General features: G+C 45.1%; 1 protein-coding gene across 3 annotated transcripts in view; it reads right to left on the bottom strand.

The window, feature by feature from the left end:
• Positions 1 to 798: 798 nt before the first annotated feature.
• Positions 799 to 18,601, bottom strand: part of TMEM255A (transmembrane protein 255A) — a 47,930-nt gene continuing 30,127 nt past the window's right edge. Inside the window, exons 8-10 of one of the 3 annotated variants that reach the window (XM_024738124.1) lie at positions 15,790 to 15,952; positions 9,793 to 9,936; positions 799 to 3,179 (exon numbers count right to left, since the gene is read on the bottom strand). In XM_024738124.1, the coding sequence (XP_024593892.1) occupies positions 3,021 to 3,179; positions 9,793 to 9,936; positions 15,790 to 15,952 (466 nt within the window). In that variant the 3' untranslated portion in view covers positions 799 to 3,020. The remainder of the gene's footprint in view (positions 3,180 to 9,792; positions 9,937 to 15,789; positions 15,953 to 18,601) is intronic. The other 2 variants (XM_024738125.1, XM_024738123.1) reach the window with 2 other exon arrangements.

Genomic DNA, 18,601 nt, shown 5'->3' with positions numbered 1-18,601 from the left:
TGTGGGATCTTCCCGGACCAGGGCACGAACCCACACCAGGGAAGCCCCTAAGCAAAGGGATCTTCCCGGACCAGGGCACGAACCCAAGTCCCCTGCATCGTCAGGCGGACTCTCAACCACTGCGCCACCAGGGAAGCCCCTAAGCAAAGATTTTTAAATGTTGTAGCAATCTTGCAAGATTCACTTTAGAATAAATCTTAAATGATTATCATTTTGGTGGTAATGATCCCACACACAACCGCTATGAGGAATTGATGCTGGGTTTTTCCCGTTGTACCAAAAAGATAAAACAAATGGTAAAAATGATGAAGGTATTTTGTATTGTCAAGGCGTGCATATTCTAAAGAATTAAATACTAATTCAGCAGCACTGGCTTTCTCATCTCTGTCAATCATATGAAACCTTGTTCATTTCCATCCAACACTGTAATGTTCATACTTGTTCACTCTTCTCTGTCATGACTTTAAGTTCTACTTTTCATTAACCGTTACCTGATATTAGTTCGTAGAGCTTCTTATGGCAAAAATAAAATGTTTTAATTCTGATTTTTTAGTGCATTTTTTACAAGATGTTCTTTCAGAAATTATATAGCTTATGTTCTGTTGTTTTTCAGTTTTTGTAGCAGGAGACTGGAACTGTATTTCTGATGACAGCATGACAGAATTTCCCATTAGGTTTTATATGTTGGTTAATCACATGCCCATTGTATCTTGAACCATAATAGTCAAAAGTGAGTCAGCTGCTGTCAGTTGCTTTAGAGTGTTTGTGATACTTCTGTTGATTCCATGAAGACACATGTAAGTTGATAAGGAGGAGGATAGTTTTATTAATTTGAAACATCACAAAAGCAGTCTGGGTTTCCAACATGGCAGTGATACAGATTTTAAGCAACATCCAGTTATACAGGTTCTGGATTAATATTTTAATGTTTCATGCCCAGTTCAATACTTTAAAGCAGAATTAGGAATAAAGCAGTAAATATTACAAAATGCAGTCAAGGTACATTTTGGAAATACAAATTCCTTCATTACAGCAAATGTTTTTGCAAAAGAGTAAAGCAGCAAATATTATCTTTTCTAAGGCAACATGCACTTTTTATAGCTCAATGTGATAAAAAAAGAAGCTGCTCAAATTAAGTGTTACAAAATCTATACTGTTTCAAGTTACTTTGTAAAGTAAGAAAAATACATAGAAATGAGTCATAGAATCTTAACACTTTAAGAAATGTGATAAATGTAGGATATACTATGTAATGGTGCCTTTAAAAAAATTAAATACCCATACACGTTCACTAAAGCAAAATGTAAAGTGTAAACAGCAAGAAATTTCACTGAGTATTACAAGTTGATATTTGTATAGTAAGTCAATTGGTTATTAGTCCCTTTTTGAAATCCAATAGAATTTTAATATGCTCAGAACTGTAGAAAATAATAGTAACTTTATATAACGCAAAAGGATTATAGTTGTTCAGATTTGAAATCCAGATGAGACATCAGTCGTGATGCCGAAAGTTAAACTGAATGTTTTGCAAACATTTACTGTGAACAATGAGCACACTGGTTGTACCTTGGTAACTCTTGATGGCTGGGTGTCTACAAGGTAGATGGGAGCACCAGCATTTGCCTGCTACCTCTAATCCATGAAGTTGGGAGGTAGCGAAATTGGCTGGAAATTTTTCCTGGTTGTGTTCTGTGTTTGCAGAACTGTCTAATTAGGTACCCTCCTGTAGCCCTGTATTTTTATGTTGTACAAGTGTAGGATTATCCATCTTCCTTTAAATCAATCGATTCTCAGGTTAACGTAAGATCACAATGAAAGTGTTCGTTCTGAAATGAAGGCATGGTGCCGAAGTGTTAAATTCATCAGATTGAGGTTTAAAGCTATGTATAATTAAAAGAACTGTACAAACACCTACCACAATGTGCCAGATGGATTTTAAATCTACGATAACACTTAAGAATTTGTCAAGTTGGCTACATTTGAGGTATTGCAGACAAAGCGGCATTGTAACACTTTCATAACCTTGAACGCTGTCATGATTGGTCTCAACAGAAAAAAGGACCAATAGAGCAGTGGCATTAAAATACAGATGATTCTTTTGGGGTGGGGTGCAGGATACGTGCGGTTTGCTGGGATTGAAGCACAATATTTGAAGATAAACAGTCACAAAGATTAGTAACAATCATAACACGACCCAAGAACCTAATCTAGCATTTTTGAACTCAATTTTAACCGTAAGATTTGTATCTCCTGCAGCAAATGCAACATGTAGTAGAACCGCTGTCTCCTAAGTTACCCGATGTATAACTGAGATCCACTTAAAACATCTCACATGTTCTGTGTATTTCAGTGCTTCTTGAACAATCAGTCCTGTTCCCCACTACTCAAAGGACTATTGCACTTTTCCCTTTGGGAGGTACCAATCACAAAAGCTGAGCTGAATGATCACAATAGCCATTTTTACAATACAGAGAAGAAAGGAGTAAGAGACATGGGCAGCTTTTTTCAGCATCCAGACACAAGCAAACAAAGTCTTAGAACTCTGCGTTGGAACTACCGTGTAGCCCCATCATCTGGGAAATTTTCCTTAGGGACTGACTTTAGTGGTAGGGAAAGACAGGGCCTATAAGCCAGGCGCTTCAACCAAGGTGCTAGGGTGGCGATCTGCCAACGGCCGGAGGACAACACTCCATTTACACAAAGTGAAGCAGATGGCAACCACACTTCTGCTGCACACAGAGGCGGGGCCATAGGGTAATGCAGGTCCAAACAAGACAAGCTGCTTGCTGGGATGGCTCTCCAGCCTTGCGCTGCCCTTCTTGGAAGTGCTGGGCTCAGTCTAGCCACCCCTGCTCTGCACTGATAACAAATAAGCTTCTTCCCTATCTTTCCTTAGCCTGGCAGGCCATTGCAAAACTTTATGCATAAGAATCACACTTTAAAGTTTGTACCCTACACACTTCCACTAAAGCAGAAATACAAAAGCCACAATAATCTCAATAGCCAGCAGACATTCCTCTTTAGGGGCTGTAAGGGGGTGGCTTTTCAAAAGGCGGATAGTAGGGTGGAGAGTATCGGGGTGGAGCACTCGAGGACCACATGTAGCTGGGCGAAGGAGAGGCAGACTGGGGCTCATCAGAAAGTCCAGAGGGTGGGGAGGATGGAAAGACACTGGAATGCTGTGTAATCAAAATAGAACAACATCAGTTTAGGCAGTGAGGTTGCGTTTCTCCAACGTCAGTCATTATTTTAAAATGAATATGGACCCAGTGTGTTTCTGTCTGGAACAACCAAGAGTTCCTAAACCTCGCAGGGTTAATGAGGGGCATGAAACTGAGCTGCTCCCACCTTCTCTCAGTCACTCAGGCTGCAGAGCTCACGCAGAGAGGCCTTGGAATCCTCCCCCACCCCTCCCTTTGGACCCCTCATTCAGTCAGTTACCGAACCCTGTTGCTCCTACTTCTGTGTTGTCTCTGGAATCCATCACTCCCTTTACCACGTTTATAACTCAAGCCTCCAACAACTACCCCCTGAGCCATGGCAACAGCATCCCAACTAGTCTTCAAAAAGGTAGTTTGGGCCTTAAGAATATTTGAGGTTAAGCCATTAATACCTGGGAAAGTCTTTGCTACAAAAATATATCATCACAGAGCCCATCTCACAGACCAAAACAAAACAAAACCAAAAAACTAAGGTCAGAGAGGTTAAATGGCTTTCTTGGATCTGGGGTCTTCTAACTTGAAGTCCAACAATTTCTATTTCATCTTAACTGTGGCCCACCACCCCAAAGTGCAGGGTATGTTGGAGGGCAAAGAGGAACAAAGGCGTGGAGGTAAGAATCACAAAGATAAGAGTGAGGAGCGATCTACCAGGTTGCAGGGACACTGAGGACTCTTACTTTGTGCTAACTTTTGTAGTCTTTGGGAAGGGAGCAAGATATAGGTTAAAAAAAAAAACCCAGTGAACTGGCGTGTTAGGAGTCATCTGCCACTTCTCTTTCCGTGGCCCATGTATACACCCTTGACCCTAATGATTTTCCTGCTCAAGGAGAGTTGGCCTGTTTTGTTCACTGCTCTCTCCCCCAGAACTCAGAACAGTGCTTGGCAAGTAGGAGGTACTCTAACTTCAGGAGCATAGAAGATGAACTTGGTATGATTTTTAAAAACATAAAATCTATTTTCAAAGACTACGGTCACATCTTGTGGGTACTGTTGCCTTGCTCCAGTGGTGGAGCATGGCTGAGGCCTGAAGGCTGGAGGGGTCTATAGGGATGGCAAGAGGCAGGAGGCCAGTTTTAGGCTCTCAGGAAGAGCAAACGTAAGCCAACGAACGGGGCTGCAGAACTGCAATTTTCTGTTGTGCCTTAGCTCTAGGAGGAACTGCTATATTTAAAAAAAAAAAAGACCCACTTAAATCAAAAAATTTCTCAAGAGTTCAAGTGCTGTCTGGGGAGGTCAATGCCTTTTCTTTGTTCAGCTGGCCGGAGTCTAAGTAGATCATGTCATTTTCAGGCCTAGAGCAATCTAGAGTCAGCCTTGCCATGAGGTATCTGGAGCCTGAGACCAGTTGGCTGATTCTCCTTATCACCAGTCCTGACCTCTGCACTCCTTAGAAAGCGTTGTCCTGCTTTCTAGGTCTTGCTTGAGACACTGAAATCTCCATCTCCCACCACATAATGTCAGGACTGAGAAGAGGCCGTAGCGGCCAACATCCCCTCCTTCCCCATCACATCCATCCTTTCGATCTGAGAGAAGGGATGACAGGGTCATAGAAAGCCTTTAAAGACAAAAGAACTTGAGGCAGTGGACTCGAGACAAGCCAGATTCCTTCCAAAAATCTCAAAATTTCTCCTCCCTCCAGGAGGAGATATGCTTTCTAAGACACTGGAATCGTGATTTCCTAGTTTTCCACTCCGCACTGCACAACTCTCTCCTCTCTCTCCCTCCTCTTCTGTTGCTTTCCTCAACTAAGAACGCTGTCCTCTTAAACCAGAGAGGAGAGCAAAAACCCACCAGGGACAAGATCTCTGTGGCCGGGGATGTGCCACTCTGCCCTTCTAAATCCCGTTCCAGGATAGTGAGAGCCAGGAGGCCAGTTCTCTGTGGCCCAGCCACAGAAGGGAGGGGCAAGTTTCTGAAGGTGGAGCTAAAGGCCGTTCCGTCCTGAGAGGCAGTAAAAGGCTGCCGTGGGTAGCAGCTGCCGTGGGTGGCAGTTGTACACTTTGATAATAAGAGGGGGTGGTACAACGGCCTTGGGTTTTCACTTCTCAGTTTCATGTTTGGGAAAGTATTAAGGGGGAAGGGGGTGGGATGCTTCTCACTTCCTTTTGAGGATGCTGGGAGTCTTAGGGATAAACTCAAAGGGCTCCTGGCAGAGCTAGGGAGCTAACTGGCTGCAGTCCACACACACCCTTGGGATTTGTTGCGGGCGGGGGGCGGGTCACCCACCGTACCAGTGCATAGTTTCCTAGCAACAGGCAGGCACCTTGGGAAAGATCTGGCTTTGTTGCAGCTGGAGAGCTGGCCCGGCGCATGGTTCCTGCTTAAGAGTCGACTTGACTAGGGACAGGCAGCTCAGAAGAACAGAGCTTTGAATCCTTTCGCACCACAAAGCATGAAAAGCATGAAAAGCATCTAAATAGCCTACTGCTGGGCCTGGTCAGCTAGAGCTTCCCGAGCTGCTGCTTAGAGGCTGGGGTGGCCTAGGGCGGTGGAGCTACAGAGGAGGGAGCGGGCTCCCTCTCCCGCCTTAGCCTGCCCCTCCCTGCCCCATGCAGACCCACACTCCGCAAGACCCTTGTGCGTTTCTGTCACGTGTGCTTCTCTCTTCAGAAGCACTGGGAGGCAGTGACTCCAAAAAGAGCCCTGGAACTGGCCGGGTGATAAAGGGTACCAGCAAAAGATGCTGTGTCCCAAGGGTGAAATCCAGGGTCTCTTGTTTCTTTGCATTCCCCCTCTGCTTCTGACCCAGAAAGCAAAGCCAGGGGAGACGGAGAGAAGAGTAGAGAAAAGGAAGAGGAAGAAAAAGGGAGGGATCAGAAACAAGAGAAAGGAGGAGAGGCAAGGAGAACCTCAGCAGGAGAGGGGAAATAAAAAGTTGAGTGGCGGCAGCAGCGGCGGCCTCCTAAGGCTCTTAGCAACCTACGCCATCTACCGCCTGCCCCTGGACTAGCGCGACTCTCTCATTCAAGGGGCCCGATTTATAATGGGTCCTGTTCAGTGGCCACGACGAAACCTAGAGTACCTTCATGTTATTTAATAAAGAGCATAAACAGAGGTGCTCGCATTTTGCAGAGGCTTTTGTTTTAAGCTAAACTTGGCGATTCACCAAATGGCTAGAGTGAAATAGCGGGTCTGGCCCAGTAGGCCAGACTGGGGAGTATGGCTGGAAGCCTTAAGGGATTTACCCCAAAGCTACACTGGGTTGAATTTCCCAGAAGTAGAAATGGATGCTTTATACCCTACAGGATATGGACTGCTTGGCCATGGGGAAATGAGTGCAAGGGGCAAGAGAAGTGAGCGCTGGGGAGGTGAGCAAGGAGGCACCAGCAGTCTTGGCTTCTAAGCTTGGACGCCTTGGAGTCCAACATTTGCAAGAGTCACAACATCCTCAGGGCCGCTGACCAGACCCACGTCCTCGCTCCCGTCTGACCACAAGAAATGTTTCCCAAGCTTCCTGACTGGACAGCTACCCAATAAGAGCATGACTTTGAGGGGTGAAAACAAAACCCTATAAATCTCCTCTTCCTTCTATCAGCCTTGGGATAAAAAGGAAAGAGAAGTCTTCAAAGGCAAAGTGACATAAATAGTCCTATTTGGAAATGACCAGAATGGGGAAGTCATTCAGGAGAAAGTCTAGAAAGGTCAGTTTTCCTGCTATGATTTGGGCCCTTTTACAATCTGAGATGAGACTAAGGGAGCTCTGGCTTTTTTTTTTTTTTTTTTTTTTTTGAGGAAGGTCTGTGCTTCTGGTGGTTTTATTGTCAGAGGTGGTGTGCGTTTTGCTGACTACTTTCTATTTATCTGGGAACATAACAGATGTTCCTTCATCCTCTTGGCTTTCTTGGGGAAAGACTGGTATTTCCTCCTATGAAACAATAAAGGAATGGAACTTGGTGAACAAAAGAAAGCTCCACTCAAATACTAAAGTGAAATACTTTGTAAGCTCTAGAAGGAAACAAATCACTTAAAAACATACACCTTAAAACCCATAAATTTATAAAATCTCCAAAAAGGAAATACAAAAGACGGCTTGAACCTACAGAAAGAACCAGGAGAGGTATAAGAAGTGTCCCAGAAGTCCTTGGAGTGGGGAGCAATTTAATAACATAATAAGAGAAAGTAAAGGGAATTCCCTGGCGGTCCAGTGGTTAGGACTCCGCGCTTTCACTGCCAAGGGTACGGGTTCAATCCCTGGTCAGGGAACTAAGATTCCACAAGCCGCATGGCACAGCCAAATGGAAAAAAGAGAGAGAGGGAGAGTAAAGAGACCCTTTCTGAGTCATGATTAGGAAGCCCATAATTTAAACCAGTAGAATGTGTAAATATCCTAAAATTAACTGGGGAAAAGATCAGTGCTATACTCAGACTTATAGCTTCTCCAAAGAATCCCTCAAGCCAATCTCTGGCATCAGACAGACCTGGATACATATTCTTGTCCTCCACTTACCATCTCTGTGACTGTGGAGAGGTTACTTACTTCCTCCATGACTCAGTCATCTCAACTTAAAAATAGCAATGACAAGAGTTATTTCCCTCAAACGACAAAAATGAGATGATATCTGTAAAGCACTTAGCACAATGCTTGGTACATAGTAGGTGCTCATTGAATAGGAGCTGTCATTAAAAAGCAGAGGCTTCCACAAATCCCTGAAGTGCCTGCTTTGAGCCCACGGTGTAGGGTTGGGTTAGGTGGCTAGATTTGGATCCCTTCTCTGAGTTAGGTACCCTGTGTCTGGGTTTCCATAGCACTCTGGGTAATAGTCTACTTACTGTTTTGTCCCCACTGCTGTCCCCTAACCAGTCCCCTTCAGGTCCCTAGACTGGTCTCTTAATGCAGGGCCTATGTCTCATTCAATCTCTACATCCATAGCTCCTGGCACAGTTCCTGGCACATGGGAACACAGAGTCAACATTGACTGAACTGAAACCAACAGCCTGGGCCACCACTAGCATTGGCAATCTTGTTTTCATGCCTGGGGTAGTGTTTGAATGAGGAATGATGGACAGAGAGATGGCTCCATCCCCTAAACAGGGGCTTCCTATCTCAGAGTTTGCAGCAGCCATCACCAAGGAGATTATTGTTACTACTTCAGGGGTTCGTTATAAAGTGAAAAGTCCTAAAATCAATATAGTCAATATAATTTACTTCGATATAAAAAAATGGAAGCAGCCTCTTGGGAGCCATGCATGGCCCCTCTGTCCCAGGATGAGTTTTTATTATGGGCGTCCCCAAAGAACGGTGACCCTCTTGTGCTAGGTTCAACATCCCTGCATTCTTTTAAAGGATTCCTTTGCCTCTGTCACTACTGCAATTATCTATGCCCTTTTAGAACATATTTGTGTTTTCCAGTCTATATTGCCTATTTGGGGAACAAGTTCCCTGAGTTGTCTACCTGTGAATACAGTAGGCTTTAAAACAAGTTCTAACATCTTTTCCCAAGCTTTAATGGATGCCTCCTTGTGCTGGTGCTATATTTTATGACAGCAAACAAATCCATCTTCACACTATAGATACGTATTCCTATTGCCATATAGAGTCCTAGACCTCCCTGTACAGTATGTAAACCAAACCAAAGTACACTTTATTCAACTAAATAGGGGTTTTTTCAGTTTCAATTATTTTGTTAATCTGAAGTGGAAATTAGGTTGCCCAAGGGCTCTGTTTTTCTAAACTGGCTGGTTAATTGGGACCACCCCCAAACAGTCATGCTTTTATGTCCCCTTGGAGCATTCAGGGCTCTTGGTCAATAGAAGTAAATTCATTATGAGCTTCCCTCCTTTCAAAGGCATTTCCTTGGTCCCCAAATTTTGAATTAACCAGATTCGAGTGTAATCCCATCCTTCTGTGGTCCACGGTTTAGGGTCACTGTAAATGCCTAAAAGACTGTTTCGTTTGTTTTCCTGAAGTGTCTAGTTCAGTGCTCTGCATACAATGAATTCCTTTTAATTAAGTGCCTTTTGGGTTCTGTTCTTCTGTGCTTAGTCTTAGCTCAAAAGGAAAATGGTAAAGGGCAAATTTGGTAACACTTATTTCTGACCCACGTGATAACAAGGCAAAAAAAGGGGAGGAGGGTGTTATAAAAAATATTTTCTCTGTAGAGTCCCAGTTAGGAAGTCTGGAGAAAAAGAAGGGACTTCTTCCTCATTACAGATTTGATTCAAACCCGTGTGTGGCTCAGAATGCCCTTGTGCTAAGGAGGCAGGCCTCTCCCAGTGGCAGAGAAATGGAAAAGGCCACTGTTGGACAGGGGTCAATGGTGACATACTCATGAGTACCTCGGTGTAGGTCAAGGCAACTTGGGACACCTGGATCCTATCTCCTCTCCCCTTTTCTTCCCTCATTCTGTTTCTTCTCCTCTTGTGTCTTTCCCATCCTCCCCATCTCTCCCATCATTGCCTGCCTATGCAGTCCTTAAGCTAGTCACTGGTACCCACAGGCTGCTAAAGGCCCTCAGGGATAGAGAGCCTGGCTACGTCATATATATTAGGAAGGGTCCATAATTAGGGAGAGAACGAGACAGCATGAGCGAGAGCAAGGGTAATGGAGAGTTCTTTTTCTCTCAAAACATACCTGAAAGTCATAAGCAGAATAAGGTGGCAGATGAGGAGGGCTACGGTAGTAGGTATTATAGGATGCCACTTGAGGACGAGCGTAGTAAGAAACAGTCGGATGGGCATTTTCAACAGAACAGTTCAGTGCTGGGAGAGCTGGGTTCTGCAGAAAAACATAAATTAGAAACAACATAAACGTTCATCACTAGGAGAATGGTTAAATAAACCATGGTACATTCGTACTACAGAATACTATGGAGCTACTGATAAACAATGATGTGCACCTATATTTAGTGACAGGGAAGTTGTCCAGGATATATTGTTAAACTAAAACAACAAAAACAAGCCATTGGCAAAACTATGGAGACAATAAAAAGATTAGTGGTTGCCAGGGGTTGGGGTTGGGGAGAGGAATGAATAGGCAGAGCCCAGAGTATTTTTAGGACAGTGAAAATACTGTTTGCCACCATAATGATGGATACATGTCATTATACATTTGTCCAAACCCATAGAATTACAACAGCAAGAGTGAACCCTGGGGCTTCCCTGGTGGCGCAGTGGTTAAGAATCCACCTGTCGATGCAGGGGACACGGGTTCGAGCCCTGGTCCGGGAAGATGCCACATGCCACGGAGCAACTAAGCCCGTGCGCCACAACTACTGAGCCTGCGCTCTAGAGCCCTCGAGCCACAACTACTGAAGCCCACACGCCTAGAGCCCGTGCTCCACAACAAGAGAAGCCACCACAATAAGAAGCCCACGCACCGCAATGAAGAGTAGCCCCCGCTTGCCGCAACTAGAGAAAGCCTGTGCGCAGCAACGAAGACCCAAGGCAGCCAAAAATAAATAAATTTATTTTTTTTTTAAAAAAAGAGTGAACCCTAAGGTAGACTATGAACCTTGGGTGATTCTGATGTGGCGATATAGCTTCATCCTTGGTAACAAACGCACCCCTCTGGTGGGGGCTGTGGGTAATGGGGGAGGCCATGCACGTGTGGGGAAGGGGTACATGGGAAATCTCTCTATCTTCCTCTCAATTTTGCTGTGAACCTAAAACTGCTCTAAAAAATAAACTCTTTTTAAAAAGGCACCATGTTACATTAATGTAGCATAATCCCAGTTTATGTAAAAAATAAAGACTCAATTATACACACATGTGTGTTTGTCAATGAAATTAATCTGGAAAGATTCACAACAGACTGTCAACTATGGTTATCTCTGGGGAGGGCAGCAGTACTAGGAAGTAAATGGGGACTCTTCACTTTCAATTACATAGCCAAGGTTTTCACAGTTAATATGTATTACTTGTGTCATTCCCCCACAACTTATTATTTTGAAAAATTCAAACCTATAGAAAAGTTGAAATCATTTGTATGATTTTCAAAAACAAAAAAGAAAAAGAAGAAATTGAGACCCCAAATACAAAATGCCAAACGGACAAGGCTATTGCTATTGCTGTGACAGAAATGTGATCAATCACAAAGGGTTTATAAAAGTTGTAAGGATTCTTGCAGATTCCACCCCCACTTTTTGGGAAAACAAAGCAATGCAGAAAGAATTTAATACCATTTTTATAACATGGTGACATGTGTAGCCCTTCAAGGGTTAAAGCTAATCTTATCCAGGATGGGGCTGCAGATTTCAACAAGGCCAAAACACTGCTCAAGGAAGCCACCACTGCTCATTAGTTCCCAAGCAGGACTGTGCGCTGTACCTTATGAGTGCCACATGGGTCAAGGTGTGGGTAAATGTTCTTTCCATCATCCATGTCATTGACACCCCCTCCATTCATGTGGATAATCGACAGCTGTCTGTAAAATCAACATGTCTTGTTTCTGGTACGTATCTACTTTGCACTAACGGAGAGCAGAAGCTTCCTCTCAAGTGATGAAAATGTGTGGGCAGGCTTTGGCAATGTCACAGGCAACCATGGTGGGATGTTGGCAGAGGAAACTCCCTTATAGCAAGTTTCAACACAGTCTGTTGCTCTCTTCCTTGGAGTGGGTTACTGTTTACATCTCTAGGAGGTTTGAAGAGCTACAAGCCTCAGTCATTATGATGCTGCTCACAGACAACCAGAGAAATGTTTCTCAGCCTCTCTCTTGTGTGGGAGAGAACTTAGATCTTGACCATTCCAAGGGCTGGCTCGCGTTACAGAAGAGTGCTCAGAAATGCCCTTACCTCTCCACAAGGATTCCAAAAAGAAATGTCATCCCTGAGGAAGTCTGAGAAACCATGTTCCGTTGGCCTTGTGTCAGTTAAAAACACACCCTCCAGCTCTTGCAAAACGAAACCAGTTCTTCTATGCAAATAAACTAAGCCTAACCATAGAGAAGCAATCATGCAATGTAAACTCTGTCTAGAAAAGGTTTTGTGCGTGCAGAGAGGCTGGGGGTCCAGGATAATCTTTGAGAGGAAGTTGACTATTATAGAGAAAGAAACACAGGCGGAAGATTAAATAAGCACAAGAAAGCCACAGAGCAGAAGTGTAGAGGACGTAGAGAAAATGGACAGGGCACCAAGAGAGGTTGAGGGAGTGAAGGGGGGTGAAGTCAGGAGTCAGGCAGGGGAGAAGCAAAAGGGATGGCCCCAAATAATGGTCTGGTTATGGTTTTTTTTTTTTTAATATTTACTTATTTTGGCTGCTCCTGGTCTTAGTTGCGGCATGCAGGATCCTTTGTTGCGGCATGCGGGATCTTTACTTGCGGCAAGTGGGCTTCTTAGTTGCAGCATGCATGTGGGATCTAGTTCCCTGACCAGGGATCGAACCCGGGCCCCCTGTATTGGGAGCATGGAGTCTTACCCACTAGACCACCAGGGAAGTCCCATGGTCTGGTTATGTTTTAAATCAGTAATTCTGATTTTCCAATAAATCTGGGCTCCATCTCTACTTGTGTGTGCATATAGGAGTGTGTGTATTTCTGTACCAATAATTCTGGGGCTTAAGTTATGAGAGCCCCTTTTTTGACCAGTAGCATTCTGAGCTCCAGTGAAACAAACAGTTACTAGGTAGCACAGGAAATGGTCAAAGCCGTCTCTCCTGGACAACACTGAGTCTCTTCTGAGACAACAATTGCGGACTTTGGAGAGAAGGTCGCTTTGACTTCTCACTTTACTCTAAACCAGAGACATCAAGTAGGAGAAAATGGCAAGATAGCATCATCTTTTAAAGATTCACCTCAAATTCTTATATCTTTGGGCAGCAAGCACTTTGGTCATCAAACATTTGTTCAAGACCCTTTTCACCAAGCCCCTCTGGTCAGGGAAAGAAGACGTCTTTTTTCCTTTCAGGTTCCCACAACTCTGGAAACGATGCTCTGAGCTGATCTCTTTGAAGGCTGCCAGCTCACAGCTTCGGGCTCCTGGCCTCCCTCCTCAGGAATGCCCTTCATCAGCCAGCACCCTTGGGCCTCCCTGCAGCCCCCAAGGCATTCTACTCAAGGCGGAGGCAAGCCAAGAGTCACCAAGCACATTTGGACCCAGGCCGAGGATTTTATGTAGGCCTACCTGGTTGATGTTCCAGGATTTTCCACACCATGCCTCATTTTAATAAAGTGATCGAAACAATGGTTCCTCCTTGGTGCTCCCATCTTATAACTCCTGCTTGTTCTCTCCCGTCATGAATCAAATCTCCTGCCCCTGCTCTTTGCCTTATCTTTCGTTTTCCCCACTGGCCCTTGATTGGGTTCCCAGGCCTGGCATTTGATGACGCTCAGGTCTTCCCTCGCTCTCCTCCTTTCCTCTCCGAGAAGCTCCCAACAGGTGGAAACAACTTGCTTTTAATTTTTTTAATGAAAGCAACTAAACAAAGGAGGTAATATCTGTTAAAACACTTGTAAAACCAGAAAGGGTTCCACTCCCAGCTCTGCTATTTAGCCCTGGGCAGGTAACTTGACCTCTGTTGGCCTGTTTCCTCATCTGTTAATGGGGGGAATAATATTTACTTCATGAGGTACTAGTGGTGGTGAGAAGCGGAGAAAGAGGAGAGTAAAGGGACCATTACTGGCACCTCTCAGGACAGACTGTCAACAAACCCCTATTCCCCTAGAGATCAAGGTCACAGTGAAATTACCAGCGCAGACTGTACACCTGAAACTAATACGCTATTGTAAGTCAACTATACTTCAACAATTAAAAAGAGTTCAGAAATAAACCTAAACATCAATGGTCACCTGAGTTTTGACAAGAGTCCTTGCAGGAGCCCCACAGAGCCTACCAAGTGGCCGCCAGCCACTCCATTTGTACATCAGGGCGCTTGGCTGTCCATGTCAGAGAGCTCGAGGGATAATTCAGAGAAGCCTTAACACTCACCCTGATGTCCCATCTCAACTCGCCAGCCCCAATCAGAAGCTTCGTTTCCAGCCAGAGCGGCTCAGATTCTACACAAAGCCTCTGCTTTCACCTGCCCCCTGGGGAAAGTCTCCAAGAACAAAGGGCATTCTTTTCTCCAAAGAAGCTCCAACCCAGAAACAGCTTTTCTGAAGCTTTCTCACCCCAATGCTCCATCAGGCCTGAATTTACAGGACAGCCTTCTCCCTCCAAGGGGCCCCGCTACCTTGAGGCTTCCCCTGAGCTTGGGCTTTCCCGAGTGGGAGGAGGGGCCCGGGAATGAGAAATGCGCGTATGAGAGAGGGAGGGGAAAAAAGAGGAGGACAGTCGGGCTGGGCAGGAGCAGGGTCACCAGCGGGAACACTCAATACTTCCAGTTAGCCCGGTTCTACTGGGGACTTGGTGCCCAAAACTGCAGTTTTTTCTCTTCCCTGGTCCTACCGCACCTTTCACTTTCCATTACTCATCCTTTTGACAGTCCAGGGCCAAATTACAAACTGTCTTTCAGCTTCCTGTTCCTCAGTGACCCCCCAAATGGGACAGAAACAGCTAAAGCCCTAGGGGTTATCTGCCTCATTTCTGGGGTCAAAGGAAAACCCTTTTTAGGCACAAAATGATTTCCTAGACATGGGTGGGACATTTCTTTAAAGCAGCCATACTCAACCATGGCCACAGTTGGAGTCACCTGGGGGGCTTTTTAAAAAGTATTGATGCCTGGGCTTCAATTTAGACCAATCAAATTGGCATCTCTGGAGGAGCAGTCCCGGCAGTCTGAATTTTTAGAGCACCTCAGGTGATTCCATTCTAATCTGAAGCCAGGTTGAGAACCATAGCTCTAAAGCTATTATCTCCATTATTAGAGATCAAGGTTTATTAAATAAGCAAATAAATGCTTTGAAATGCTTTAAAAGCAAAAGAAGGAAGGACCCCACTATTATGGAGCACCTATTGGGCGCTGAGTCCTGGGGTGCCTTTTCAGACATACACACGAATATGGAAAAGAGTTGAAAGGGAGCACAGGGGACGCAGGGAGACTGAGAGTGAGGTTAAGGTTGAGGACAAGAACTGACCAGCAGTTTAGCCTAGGGCTGGGCCTTCACATGCAGAAAGAGTCCGGAGGCTCTTTCTGGAGAAACTCCAGGAGGAAATTCCTGGGGAGGGGGAGACGAGCAGTACTCTTACCTGTAGCTAAAAACGTCTTTGCTTCCAGCTCTCCCAAAGTCTGTTAATGGAAATACCACCCAAAAAGGTTCTGTGATCCACGACAGGAGAGGCCACAGCAGTGAGAGGCCCGCGTACCACACACAAAAATAAAACAAACAAACAAACAAAAAAAACCACAGGCAACTCATGTTAACAAGAAATGTCTGCAGGCTGATGGCATCACCTGGCTCCTTCGACTTGAGCTGTTTGAAACCAGCTACATTTTTTTTTTTTGGCCCCACTGCATGGCATGTGGGACCTTAGCTCCCCGCCCAGGGATCGAACCCGGGGCCCCTGCAGTGGAAACACGGAGTCCTAACCACTGGACCGCCAGGGAAGTCCCAAAGGCAGCTACATTCTTGAACCAACGGTTTCTGTTCCTCCCTTCAAAGCGTGGGTCCCCATTGCCCCCAACCCTCTTGCCTCGCCCCAGCCCTGACAGGAGGAGGGGCCTCTGTGGGATGGGAAGTCACTTCCTTCCTTACCATGTCCTTAAAGCCCCCCAGGACAGCGGCAGTGATGATGCCCAGGAAGAGGCCGACGATGTTGAGGATGGTGGCGGACCAGAGCAGGTGGTAGAGGTGGATGATATCCTGGCAGCTGCTGACGTCAATGTACTCATAGTAGCCACCGGTGATCTCCACCCGGCTGGACGGGGAGAAGCACATCCAGTCAGTCTCCAGGGAGCAGGCTGTCCCTCTAGGGTTTTGGCTACCATGCGGCTCAGTGAAAAGACAGATGGGCAGGTGGGGAGCTATTGTAAGGGACATCGTAGCCAACAATGCACTCGGGGAGCAAGATACGATAATCAATCAAAGTGTGACTACCGTTTATCCCCAAAACCCTCCTACCTGCCAGAGAAACACTTGTTACCATCAGCTAAGGCTAATCCTAGATGGCAATTATTGTCACCTGCTATGCGCCCGGCAAGGGGCTAAGCATTTTACAGACATGAATTCATTACATCTGTGCTAATATGGCGGCTTCTAGTCAACAGGTGACTATTAAAATTAAGTTAAAAATTCAGTTCTTCAGTCTCAGCAGACACATGTTAAGTGCTCAGCAGCCACAATTTTAAGGGCCACACTAGTGGCTGGTTACTGTACTGGACAGAGCAGATTACAGCATTTCCATCATCACAGAAAGTTCTATTAGGCTGCGCTGCAAATCCTTACAATATTGTGTGAGGTAAGTACTACCACCATTCCCGTTTCACAGATGAAGAAACTGAAGCACAGAGAGGTTAGGAATTTCCTCAAGTCGTAAGCGGTAGAGCTGGGATCTGAATTCAGGCTTCAAAGATTTCAGTGTTTCCTCTCCCAAAACAAAACACCAACAAACAAAAAACCATCCCAATAAAGTACTAAAGCTGAGTTCCTGCACAAAATCTGAATATCACCTCCTCAGAGAGGCCTTCCCTGACCACTCTGTCCAAAGACATCCCCACCCCCACCCAGCCTGGTCACTCTCTAGCCCACTACTTGCCATGAACTGAATTGTGTTCCCTTCCAAAATTCATATATTGAAGCCCTAACTCCCAAGGTGACTGTATTTGGAGAAGGGCTCTTAGGAGGTAATTAAGGTTAGATGAGATCATAAGGGTGGGGCCCTAATCTGATAGGATTGGTGGCTTTACAAAAAGAGGAAGAGAGAACTCTCCACAGGCATGCACACACTGAGGAAAGACCACGTGAGGACACAACAAGAAGGTGGCCATCAGCAAGCCAGGAAGAGAGCCCTCACCAGAACCTGACAATGCTGGTGCCCGATCTCGGACTTCCAGCCTCCAGAATTATGAGAAAATAAAGATTTGTAGTTTAAGCCAACCAGTCTATGGTATTTTGTTATGGCAGCCCAAGCTAATTTCCCTTCCCTAAACCCTCTGCAGCACTTACTCCTTACTAATGTGTGGTGCTTCATTACTGTCTGTCTCCCTAACTTGAATGTGAGCTCCATGAGGGTAGGGACTTGGTTTGTTTTGTTCATTGCTGTGCTGGACACATAGTTGGTGCTACATAAATACTGGTTAAATTAATTAAATGGAAGCTCCTGTCTTCCTGGATGTTGCAAACTAGTTTACAACTTGGCCACTGGAATCAATAATGAATCTTAAACACTGTGATTCTTACAATTAAACTTAGAACCAAACCCCCTGGCATCAGGATAGTTATGTGTGACTCCACTGCTATAAGAATATAGAAAATGAAAAAGAAAAAAAAAGTAAACGTTAACCTCCAAAATGAATCAGGGAGAGATTATTCACAGAAGACTTTTAAACTTTACAGATGAATTATCTTAGAATTCTTTAAAACCAGTGCTTCTTTAAGGAATTGAAATCAGTGTGGTTACAGGACAGCCTGCGTCAAAATCTGTGTTTGTGTGTCTATGTGCCTGCCTATGTCACTGTGTTATTTGTGTGTGCCTGTGGGAGTCTCTGTGTGTCTGTGTGTGTGTGCATGCATCTTTGAGAAAGAGATGGTTAAACATGCAGATTCTGAGGCCCAGCCACAGTCCTACTAAATCTGGCAGAATCTCTTGGGGTGAGGCTCTGGAATCTGTGTTAATGAGCTCATTGATATTTGAGACCCGCTGTTTTAAATAGTAAGCTTCCATAGTGAAATTTTAATGGTGTTTCAATTCATCAGAATTTGAGCTAGATTTCAGGTTTTTCGGGAACATAGCTGGACACCACCTGGAAGCATACATTGAGTGTCTCCTATTAGCTGGCATGGTACTCGAGCCTGGGGACGGGGCAGGGAGGATACACAGATTACTTACTGCTCAAAAAGGCACCGCTGTACAAGGACTCTCCCCTGAAAAAGGCAGGCCTGTGTATAAGGGCGAGTGTGGGGTTGTAGGGGTGCAGGGGAGGCTTGAGAATCAGCTTCTGACTTCTCCCCAGGTATCTTTGCTTATGTCCTAAAACACCGAGGGTGGGCTGGTAGCACATACAGATGTGTGGTACAGCAGAGCAGACTCTGGAATCAGACTGCATTTGAACCCTGGCTCTGTCACTTATTTGCTGTCTGACCTTGAGCAACTTTCTTAACTTCTCTGAGCCCAGGAGATTTCATGAGCGAATGCATGGAAGCAGTACTCTAGCACATTGTAAGGGCCCCCCCCCAAAACGTGTAGCTGTGTTTTTTCCCTTTTAAGAGCCAGCCTCTGGCACAATGATTCAAACCTTTGAATTGTGTTCTTAAAGGCAGTGACGCTTTAAAAGCACAGACCACAACATGGGGCTAGGTTAGTAGTTCATTTAAAAGTATTCACTTATTGTAGAAAATATATGTTTGG

The sequence above is a fragment of the Neophocaena asiaeorientalis genome, unplaced genomic scaffold, assembly GCF_003031525.2.
Source record: "Neophocaena asiaeorientalis asiaeorientalis breed wild unplaced genomic scaffold, Neophocaena_asiaeorientalis_V1.1 scaffold34, whole genome shotgun sequence".
Taxonomy (NCBI): Eukaryota; Metazoa; Chordata; class Mammalia; order Artiodactyla; family Phocoenidae; genus Neophocaena; species Neophocaena asiaeorientalis.
This window is presented reverse-complemented; position numbering and strand designations above follow the sequence as displayed.